At 38.3% G+C, this 12361-nt stretch overlaps 1 protein-coding gene across 1 annotated transcript; it reads right to left on the reverse strand.

Annotated features, from left to right (window-relative positions):
* Positions 1-5387: 5387 nt before the first annotated feature.
* Positions 5388-9488, reverse strand: LOC101476424 (uncharacterized). Its single transcript, XM_076882112.1, has 7 exons — positions 9410-9488; positions 8757-9008; positions 7012-7128; positions 6901-6916; positions 6730-6821; positions 6554-6604; positions 5388-6093 (listed from the first exon to the last, which is right to left on the reverse strand). Exons 1-7 carry the CDS (start codon positions 9486-9488, stop codon positions 5966-5968), a joined length of 735 nt encoding a protein of 244 aa, XP_076738227.1. The 3' UTR covers positions 5388-5965.
* Between the last annotated feature and the right edge of the window lie 2873 nt (positions 9489-12361).

Below are 12361 nucleotides of genomic sequence, written 5' to 3' on the forward strand. Positions count from 1 at the left end.
TCTTTCAAGTTTGAATCATGAAATTAATTGCCACAAAATTATTTTTTATTTTAAATGGAACATTTATTGAACCTTCTGATATATTTTTTTTAAAACTTAAACATTAATTTGTATTTAAGTTTTATTTTATTTATTTTTATTTTATTTTAACATTTTTTGCAATTTATTGCTTAAAAGAGCATTACGACATTTATTGTGTTTACTGTTTACTGGATTTACATCTTGATTAGTTGGTGAAAGGATAACAAATAAGAATAAAAATTAGAATTATAATCATCATTATCTGGTGGCTGATCATGAAGGAGAGAGGAGTAAATCTGAGAGTGGCTTTGGATCTCTCTTTTGTGTATAGCCGAGCTTTGATTAATGTGCAGAGACTGAGTGAGACCAAAACATGAAGGAAATACTGTCGGTTTAATAAAGAACATGTAAAGTGAGGTTTAATGTTCAAAAGGAGGGATGAGTGCTGCTGTACCAATGTGCTAAATAATGGATCAGTAAAGATAAAAAGGTTAATTTTATTCCATTGTTTTGTGCTCTGTTTATTAAACATGTTATGAAACAAGATCAAGTCTCATCCTCTCACTCTGTGTATCAACACAGCAGGAGAAAAAGAGTAAATAATACAATTCTCCAAACAACTGATAGAAACTGCTTTCAGTTTGAAGCACAGTGCTGATCAGGCAGGCCACAAAGCTAACCTCAGGCTTTGTGTTGCGGATCTCGATGTCATCCTGCACCTGCAGATGGCGGACCTGAAACTCTCCTGCTGTACATATCCGAACGTGAAATTTTATGTGCTGTTTAACCTTGTTTGGCCTGCCAGCACCTATTTGTATCTTTACGCTAATTTTGTCTCAGATTATGTCATAGTGTTTGTCGCTGCTGTCTGTTGTGTTGCTGCTGCAGGTTTCCCATGAATGCATGTCGTTTTGTGTTGTCAAAACAGCAACACACTACTGAATGTCAATAGCTTGAGAGTGTCTAATCTAGGGCCTCCATCCTCAAATCAATTTATTTTGTATGCAGTTATTAAAATGCTGCCTTTAGACTGTGTAATTAAATATATCTGATCAGAAGATATAGCCATACAGCCAAAACATAGCCGGTTACATGCAGACTTAGAGGATGAACTGTACTGTGCAAGCCTTTACAGTATATTTATCCACATACTATTGAATCCACAGCACACATGACAAGCACAGTGGTTTTAAGAACACTGGACATAATCTGAAAATAGTTACAGAAGCATAATAGGATATGGTGTTTGCGGTGTACAGCTGAGTGTAGCTTGTAGCTGCTGACTTAAGTTTAAAAGGAAGGAAGCCCAGAAAGGGTGTAGTAAAAAAGAAGACAAACTGAAGAAGAGCTTCAGTTATGAACCACACTGCCTCCTACTAACCATTCTTTGCATTACACCAGTGACAAAAAAAATCTCCATATTGCCTGTATGTATGTGTTCAGCCCCCTCTCAACAAAAATTGTTGTGCAAAAGCTTGTCTATACACTTAGATTCAATCATGAGCCCTCAGTTTCTCACAGACATTGAAAATATGTTTTACCTCCTCTAATACACTCGCCTTCATTTTATACTCGTGGCCACCTTTTAATGTCACAGATGGGTCGATACTTTCTCTTGATGAATCAAACTGCAGTGAAGAGGTACAAACAAACTCCGTACAGTGATGTTGGTGCTCACACAGTCCAATCATAACCATTCTGTAAGGATTCAGTGATACTCTGTCAAAATAATACTTCACTTAATAGACTTATCACATGGCAACATGCCATGATGCAAATAATACATTCTGAAGTCAAAGTCTTTATCACTTACCATCAGAGGTGTGGGAAATATTTAACACCCAGCCAAGTAGATGAATTTATTATTCCTTAATCCACGCATCCATCCAGCCTCTTCCACTTATCCAGGGCTGGGTTGCAGGTGCAACAGCACAAGCAAGGATGCAAAGACCTTCCTCTCACTATCTTACAATGCTGTGATTGCAGCCATTCTCCGACTCTCGGTGAATGGTACTGATAGCCATTGATCAATGGTCTTTGATCAGTGATAATTGATCAATGGTCATGTCAATTTGCATATTAACGATCAAGGAACTGACCTTATAGCCCATTGTTCATTCAGTGGGCTGGTTTCAGGCATTCTGCACATGTACTGTTTATAATGTTAGGGAAACCTGGTGTCAGCTGAGACTGAAGACGCCACTTGGATGAATGACCAATGACCAAATGTTTCTCCCACTGAAAACATTAGATCCAGATGAAAATAACATTCCTCTCCCCTGGCTACCACCTCGAGCTTAGACAAGACTGCTAACATTTTTTGATATATTCTTTATAGATTTTAAATCTATCTTAGAAACTACAAAAAACATATACATATATATATATATATATATATATATACCAGCTTTTTCTAAATTCCTTGGTTAAAATCTTGGTGTCACCTTTTACTACTGTTGCAGTAATGGGATAATATTCGAATGAAAGCAAAGCAATAAATCAGATACTGCTTCATTGTATAAAACACTTTAAGAGTGAACTGGACCAAAGCTGGCCTATAAGTGGCCAGCAGAGGGAGTGTCTGCTTCCCCTATAATCAGAGGAAGCCCAGACAGCAGGACATTGACTTTCTATCTGTTTTCACACTGTGTCATGCATACTTAAATGTGCCAGTGAGAATTATTACTATTATTTCAATATAGGCAGATCATATGAGCATTTGTCAAACACAAACAGAACAAAGTCAAAGTCTTCTCACTGTACTCTTGTCATCATTCCTTGTTAACTCTCTTCTGTGAGCTGATAACAGAAAACAAGACATCTGCTACACAGAAGACTTCAGGCTGAAACCACAGGCTGCATTTCCTCTTTACTAGGTGGCCCAAACAGACATCGTGAGGCCTTACAGTGATAAAAATAAGCCCGTGGGAGAATAGTCAGTAACCACCAACAGTATTTTACACACATGTAGGCTGCTTAAAAGAACAAATACTTAATTCTGTAATGCCATCATTGCAGTTTGATGTTGTGTTATTCTTGCTTAAAGTTGCTTCATGGTGAAAATTTATCACTGTATTTCTTTGCAGATTTGAATAGAATATAATTTTCAAGAATGTTTTACATCTATCAACAATGCAATATAGGTCCCTCTACCATCTGGCAAATTTTCCTTTTCACTCTTGCTGCAATCCTAGCCTAGCTTCAACAACTCTTTTCCATTTCTTTATGGTGGCTCATCAACCGTATCTTTGTGGAGGTATCAGAACTATGCACATCACCCTTTTCTTCTCCATTCTTCATACATCCCCTCACTCTCTAAGATTGTCTAAACTATCATTTTCCCCGATTTGGTCGATCTAAATTCTTTATTAATATGGGTCAAATGTGACCTGGAACAACCTCAATATATCTAAATTTTAACAGGTCAAAAATCGGTCAAATTTGAACTTAACAATATGTTAAAAGCTACAAAGCACAGAGAGTTTATGTTAAAAAAAAACAAACAAAAAAAAACAACACACACATATGATCTTACTCTTACTTAATTTAAAAAGCTCTCTAAACTGTACATTTTTTCTTCTTTTGCTTTGTACTGATGTCAGCTCATGCAGCAATTTACTTGATATGGTTATGGTCATCAAATAGCCATCTGTGTGCCCAACCCCCTCACAGTGTGTGGGTGTGGGTGATGCGTCGTTCACTTTGTGGTGGTTTTTTAAGGTTTGCTGTGACACTAAACACAGGAAATGACCCTTTAGATGGTTGATCTTAAGCAAAGCAAAACCCTTTAAATGAAAAAATAAACTCTAAAAACATGTGTTTATTTATTTATTTATTTTCACCAGTAACTCTAAGTGAGCTCAGTTTGACAAGAGGATTTTGCACAGACATGAGATTCGAGTTGTGCCTGTGCCTCCTCCCCCCTGCAATAACAGACCAGCAGATGTCTGTGCCTGGAGATTAGAATTTTGTTGCATATAATTAACATAAAAGTAAATAATAATATATATATATATATATATATATATATATATATATATATATATATATATATATATATATATCTATACACATATAAACATACATATATTTTGTATTGTATGTTTCGGAGTTAAAGCTCCTGTTGCTCCTATTGCTGCTGAGACTACTTTCGACTTTATATTCCACATCTACTCCAGTTGCTCCTTCATGCCCGGGTATTTCTCTGTTTTCTCGTGCTCCTTCTTCCTACTGTTGCTGTCTGCTGGGTAGCCACATCTACCACAACTGCAGTCTACTGTTCCTTGTCTACCACCACAAAACTCCCCCATAAAGTGCACTGATGATTCAGTTCACTTATTAGCCTATTAGCTGTGACAAATAACAAACACACACTCATATAATATCAAATTAATTGCATGTTTACTCCTACAGAACTGTTCATATTTGGTCATTATCCATGAATATGTGACTAGCACTGTAAAAGAGGTTGTAGGATATAATATAATATAATATAATATAATATAATATAATATAATATAATATAATATAATATAATATAATATAATATAATCTTAGTCTATCATGATAAATAAATGAAGTCTCTGCACATTGCTTTCCCCCCCAATACCTACAGGAAACACAAGCAGTATATTGCCGCTTACAATAAGTTTTGAAAGGTTCTATCACATATTAAATTCAGTTTACAAGGTCTGGTGTCTACTGGTGTTTTTTCATCTTAACAAAAAAAATAAAATCTAGTATAGCCTGAAAAAAAATTAGCTGAGCTGTCAAGAACATGTCAAAACAAAATGCAACTAATGTCTCAATTATACAGTCTCTCTCTGTGACGGTACACCTTCACTTTATTTCCATGGCTTCAGATCACACCAAAAGTGTTACTGGGAAACTTTTTTTCGCACTAAATTCTATTAAACATTTGAATGCATGACCTCTGCCCCTTTTACCTGCTCTGTGCATCTTGACAAAGCTTGAGAGAAGAAGAGAAATGAGAGACTAAGATGCATCTGATGTATTTCAATAGTTCCCTAAAACAGTGGTCCTCAACCCCCGGGCCTCGGACCGGTACCGGTCTGTGAGTCGTTTGGTACCGGGCCTTGAGAGTTGAGGCTCAGGTGTGAAATGTATAGTTTTCAGTGTTTTTATCATTAACTCGGCTTCCCTGGGTCTTTTCCCATGTTGTAGTTGTGTGTCTTATTTTGAAAGAAATGTTTACGTGTTACCATAGTGACCAGAGAGCCTTAAGGGGCAGAGAGAAGGATGTTACTCTAAATGTAGTTGGCACATTTCAGGAGGATGCTGCTGATAAAGTTACACAATTACACAGTGAATTCATGTTTATTATTATATTTACAAAATGCCACAGTTTTTGTCTTGGTCGTATCATTTTATTTTGTTGTATTTATCGGCGACACCTTAATTGCAGGTCCGTGAAAATATTGTCTGACATTGCCCTAAAACCATTGTTGACCAATCAGAAGCTTGAAAGGAGATCATGTCTTATGGAAATCTGAAACACACTTATGTACATATAACCAGGTTTCTTTGTTAGATTTATTAAAGTAACCAGTAAGTAACAAGTAATCAAAGAAGTAAAACAGACCATCAGATAAAGGCAAAAAGGAAACCTTGTGCTACTCTAAGTGGTCTGATGTGAAATCAGCATCATACTTAAAATTTACAGCATCTAATGAAGTAAACATCACAACACACATTTCTATACATGCATATATATATGTTCTCACCCTATTTAATATACAAACTACATTCAACAAAAATAAAAATAATATGGACTAATACAAAGGTAGACTCTATTAGTTCAATAAGAAGTATAACTTGGAGGAATTGAACATAATTTATTAAGATTGAGAAATGAATTAATGCCTTTGGCAATTCAACTTCAATGACCCATCATGGCAGAACAGAATCCAAACAGTGATAGGACTTAGGAGAGTTTCCCCTGGAGTCTAAACTCTGGTGGTGGTGAAGATGAAGACTGAGGCTTGGATGGAGCTCTGACTGAGGTGTTAGTGAGGTGGAGATTGGGAGGATGTGGGTGACGCGAATGAAAGTCTGCAAGGGAGAACGATATAAGAGCACTGACATCCAAAGCATGCACACATATTTTACTTATCATCAGTTCCTATTTCAATTTCAGAATAAAGGCTTCGTCAGATTTAGGACACATGTATCCAAAGCTCTGTAGCTTTAACAGTAAAACGATATCTTTTTCTCTAAGTATCATTTTATAGCATCATTGACTGGGATTCACATTATTGTGGTCAAAGCTCTCTGTAGTGTCACATTTCCATATAAAGGTGATGGTATTAGTACATGTACTAACCCATACACTCTGTTTCCTCTGACACTGCTGATGAAAAGTAAAAAAAATAAAAATAAAATAATTATATATTTTATTTTATGTACTTACTTCTCTTATCAAGAATAATAGTAGATGCTACATTAATGTATTCATGTGCTGGTCTCTCTACACCGTTAACCTCTAAGAAGTCTATTAAAGTTTATACTGTACCACTTCGAGTGATTCCAGAGTTTCTGATCGATTCATAGACAGAAAGATCACCTACAGAAGAGTAAAATACAAGAAATAAAGTAAAATTAGTTTTCTTTTGTTTGTTTTTGTATGTCTGTATCTTTAGTGCTAAATGACTTTTAATAGTTACAAAAGTTATCATTTTTAGCGCTGACCGTGGAGAAGAGAGGAGTAAATCTGAGTGTCACTTTGGTTAGGAGTTTGGGGTGCAGCAGAGGATTGATTGATGTTTGGAGACTGCATGAACCTAAAACATGTCGTGTAAATGTAAAACTCATGTGTAACATTGTCATGCTTAAAAAGAACAGAAACAGTACTGTACAAACCTGTTTCTACAGCGATCTGTCAAAAAAGGGAAAGAAATATATACTTTAATCCCTTTAAAGCACCAGAATGTATAAACCCTTCAGTCTAATATAAATATGTGGTAGTCTCACCTCTTATCCTTGTGTGGCAGCATATACAGCACAACAACACGGGAACAGTGAGTAAACTTCCAAAAACAAGTCCAATGATGAAAGGCACAAGAAACGAGTGGCTTTCACATCTGAAACCTTAAATTATAAAATATAAAACAACATAAACGATGGAATAACATTTTGGATGTAGAGAGCACAAACTCTGAGTGGTCAGTGACAGAAAAGCATAGATTACAGCTAAAGTCAGACTAAAATGAAGAAGTCAAACTACATGTATCTTTTAAAGACAAGAAATGTGATAAATACTACTGAGTAAGAGTAAGTTGGTAAATTAAAGAAATATGAACATAAATCCAAGCAGGATGTCCTTAAAACTCCCTGAAAAGTCTTCAGTTAATCCAAATTGCTGCAGCAAGAGCAGCAATCTAGGGACTAGATTACTGACAGGGACTAGAAAGAGAGAACATATTTCTCCTATATTATTGGCTTCCCTTCATTGGCGTCCTGTTAAATTCTGAATTGAATTCAAAATCTTGCTCCTCACATACAAGGTCTTAAATAATCAGGCCCCATCTTATCTTAAGGACCTTATAGTACCATATCATTCCATTAGAGCGGATCGCCCCATGCGTGGGGCTGGATGGCGCTAACGCGTCAACGAGATAACTGCGCTAACACGTTGATGCCGTGCACCCCCACGCAGGGGGCTAGATGCTAGATGTTTCTTACTGTTAAAAAGGAGTTTTTCCTTCTCACATTTGCTGAAGCACTTGCTCATAAAGGGTCATATGATTATTGGGTTTTCCTCTGTTTTCTTTGTATTATTGTATCGTCTTTACCTTACAATATGAAGCACCTTGTGGCAACTGTTGTTGTGATTTGATGCTGTATAAATAAAACTGAATTTTAATTTTTACAATTTTTTTGAAAATATATAAAATGATTTATTAAATTAGGAATTTATATTAGATGCCTGAGTTAGCTTTTGTTGCTTGATATTTTTCATGGCTGGGCAAAAATTTTCACAAGCAGGAAGTTGAGGAAATGCAATAGCATGCAAGGACCTGGAGCCACACATATGGAAAATGCTGCAGAGACAGCCATCATTGGCTTTGAGGTATGAACCCCGAGTTGGTTAATGTGTTTCACCACACCAGACGGTCATAGCATGGTTTTGTGTGCGTACACCATGCCAAAATAAATAAATAAATAAAAGTTGTGAGATGCCAAATTGACTCCAAACCCACAGGTAGCAGGACCTGGCTATCGTTGGTGTGTTAAAATGTTGAGCGATAGTAATTGATAAATAAAGAAGAATCAGCCCCTTCATCAGCAGTATGAGCTGCTGGCATCTAAATATTGTTTTGTTAACAGATTACTTTTATTTATTACTTATTTCTTTTGTTGGTAGTACCTATATTCATCTTTTGAGAGCGATAAACAGAAAAGTTGTATCTGGTGTTCTATTGCTGTCAGGATTTTGCTGTAAATCGAAACAAAAGTAATTCAGATCTATTGTACAACAAAATATAACAGATTCTCATTTTGGCTCCCCAGGTTTTGAGAATTTTAGCAGTTTCACAATCAATTTTATATATATATATATATATATATATCCCTTCTTTTGACCAAGTAGTTTAAGACATGGGACAAAAATAATGAATAATGAATGAATCAATAGCAAAGAAAATTGTGTCAGCTGTTAATTTGATGTTAATTATGGATTTCATTTGTTTTATATCTGAACAAAATACAACACTTACCATTTGTCTCAATTGTGACTGAAACACTGTCCTCTGTGAAGAAAACTGGGTCTCCTCTTCCTCCTCTGCAGTAATAGATGCCTCCTTCTGCGACACTGAAAGTGTGGGATGATGTTCCGTTTGTTATTCTCTGGGCTGCAGAAGACTCTGAGGTACGTCTGAACCAGTAATATCTCCATCTTGCAGAGTCGTTCACAGAGCAGTTCAGGGTCACGCTGCCCCCCAGTGAGGCCTGAGGTTTTTCAGTTTGTGCTGGTCAGTTTGGAAAACACAAGTAAAGCATTAAGGTAGAAAAAATATGGTTACTTTATTACATCTTAATAGAAAAGAATGCCAATATTGTTAATTATTATACATGTAATCCATAACATGGACATAAGATAGAAAACCTATCAAAATGTTTAAAGTGATAACATGTACAATTTAAATAAAAATATTTGCTAATTACTTATCCTTATCAAGGTCATAGGCGGGCTGAATTTCTATCCGAGTTACCACAAGGCAAGATGCAAGGTACACCATGGAGATGTCGCCAGGCTGATGCCCTGGAGACAGACCTGGGGAGGGTGCACAAGTTGAGCACCTACTTGCTGGGCCTTAGCACATGGGGCCCAGCTGGGCGCAGCCCAAAAAAAGGACATGGGACCACCCGCCTGTAGACCTGCCATCCACAGGAGGCAGGCAAAAGGGCGACTGCAGTGTGTGCTTGGTGGCAGTCAATGGCATAACCATGGCAGACAGATCCCTGGCAAACCGATGGTTTGTTCTCTGCACCTTCAGGTTGGGGATAGGGTCCTGACTGTGATCTGCAGTTATGCACTGAACAACAGTACCTGCCCTTGTTGAAATCCATGGGTGGCTTGCTTAAGAGTGCTCCACCTGGGGACTCTGTCGTCTACTGGGAGACTTCAACACTCATGTGGGAAACTACACTGAGACCTGGAGGGGTTTGATTGGGAACAATGGCCTGCCTGACCTGAACCTGAGTGGTGTACTGTTACTTACTTTGACAGCATTCTGAGGGAGACTGCGGACATTAAGTCTGAATGGACCATTTTAAGCACCTCCATTGCTGAGGCTGCTGCACTGAGCTCCGGCTGCAAGGTGGTTGGTGCCTGTAGTGGTGGTAACCCCCGAAACAACTGGTGGGCACCAGAGGTGAAGCGAGCCATCAGGCAGAGGAAGGAGTCATGTTGGGCTGTTCAGCTGAGTTTAAAGTGGCAGAAATAAGAATCAGCACCTCCAAGTCTGAGGCCTGAGGTCCTCAGCTGGAAAAGGGTGGCATGCCCACTCCAGGTCAGGGATAAGTTGCTGCCCCAAGTAGAGGAGATTAAGTATCTTGGGGTCTATTTCACGGGTGAGGAGAGGAGGAGGTTTGGAGATCTGCAGTTATTGGTTTCCTTTTATGCACTCCACCTTAGCACTTTGTGACTTTGTGTCATGGTATCTGGTCAGGTGTCCCAGTATTCTGAGTTTTAAATGTATTCCTTCCTCAGGATTCCTCCCTCGAACATACCCTGACCATTATTCTCATCACAGCCATCTGTTATGTGTTTTTTAACTTTTTGAGTTTACTATTAGCCATTTATCATCACCTTATCTTTATCAAAAATAAAACATATACTGATAGATTATGCTATTTCAAACATATGAGTGTACTGGTTTGGAAACAACTAGCTAGTTAATAAACAAACTGGAAGACTGAACAACAAGATAGAATCAAAATATAATGGAAATACATTCAATTGGCTTTGAAAGTATTAAAGTATAGAATGACAGACAAACAGCACAGATCACAAATACAATGAGTCACTGTGCCTTGTCAGAAATACTGTAACAGTTAAACTCACAGGTTTCCTCCACAATGAATTCACTGCTGTCCTCTGTGTAGTAAACTGGATCTCCTCTCCCTCCTCTGCAGTGGTAGAGACCTCCTTGTGAGACACTAATAACACTGTTTGCTTCATTTCCTCTCATGAGCTGAGCTGTAGAAGAGACTGAATCACGTCTGAACCAGTCAAACTTCCAGCCAGCAGAGCCCTCCACAGAGCAGCTCAGTGTCACACTGCCCCCTGCTGGTAGGATTGAACTGTGTGCTGTCAGTGTGGCTCTGGGTTTATTTGCTGTTTAAGATACAGAAAGAGAAAAAACAGTAGATTGATGTCAATTTTCTTTAACAAGAATTTTGTTATGAAAACAATCACACTTCATACATTCAGTCAGTCATTTAAATTGTAGTGAGCTCCTACGTTAAGAAGTGGCTCGGACTTCCCAAATGCCTCATCAGCTTTGGACTCTATAGCGACAGGATACTGTCATTGCCTATCCCTGGCCTGGTAGAGGAGTTTAAATGTGCCAAAGTGAGGCTTGAGATGTCACTCACAGAGAGGCACTGCTCCCACCCTAACAAGTGGGAGAGTGTCAAAAAGAGGAGACTCTTCTGGGGAGTTTCATCATCCGAGCGACATACGATGTGCTACCTTCCCCAATAAATCTGCAGCTGTGGTTTGGAAAGGACCCATCCGGCCCCTTTGTACAATCCCAGCCACACTCAAGCACATCTTGGTTGGTTGTAGGACTAGCCTTACTCAGGGCAGATACACATGGAGACACAACCAGGTCCTCAGTTGTTTAGCCGAGAAAGTTGAGTATAAAAGAAAATCCATCAAAGCTCAACCTTTCACAAACCAAGAGGAGCGTCAGTTTTCATCAGCATTTATCCGGGAGGGAGACAAGCTGAAGCCAAGCCCCTCAACCCCAGACCTGGGCCCACTGAAGGTTGCCAGGGATTGGCAGATGCACGTGGACTTGGATCAGAGGCTAATTTTTCCCACCGAGATCGTAACAACTACTCGTCCTTTGGTCTAACTCCCCAAAAATGGTACCATGGGAGGAAGCAATTGAGGAAGCTTTTGAGCTTAAGAAGCTCAAAGTACAGAGGCTGGAAGATCAAGGTGTGCCCAGTGGAAGTGGGGTGCAGGGGCTTTGTTGCCAGTACAACAGCAAAACTGCTTAGAGAGATTGGGATCAAAGGACAGGTGCAACGGCAGGCTAAACGGCCGGGTAAAAGACTGAAAGTGAGTGCCGCTTCTCATAACAGCCATTCCTCAAGATTTTCTCCATTTAAAGCAATGCATTATCTGGGACTGTAACATCTAGTCCTTTTACTGAACCTGATTTTTCAAACTGTTTTTGGAGTTTATTATATATATTACATCTCACCACTTTATAGGGTCATGTATCTTTGCAAAGTAAAAAATGACCTGTGCTCATATAAAAAAAAAATCAGATTAAGCACATGATAGACACATGGAATCATTATAAAGCTGTTTTTTTTGTTTTTTGTTTTTTTAGTGCTGTTGTTAAGAATACTTTTTTCTGGAAAGTCATAATTTTGGAAAGTGGGGTGGGGTGAAAGTCATTAGGTCCCTTTACCATCACCGTCACCACCACTGCCTCAGACTCGGTATTCAGACTCGGTGCAATCTAAACATCCCCTCAGTATTTTAGCTACGTGACGTAGAGGCACACATAGACTGACTAAAATTATCAAAAGATTTTACTGATTTCTTACCACTGTACATTCCCTTTTGAGAAATAATATT

The sequence above is a fragment of the Maylandia zebra genome, linkage group LG3, assembly GCF_041146795.1.
Source record: "Maylandia zebra isolate NMK-2024a linkage group LG3, Mzebra_GT3a, whole genome shotgun sequence".
Classification (NCBI taxonomy): Eukaryota; Metazoa; Chordata; class Actinopteri; order Cichliformes; family Cichlidae; genus Maylandia; species Maylandia zebra.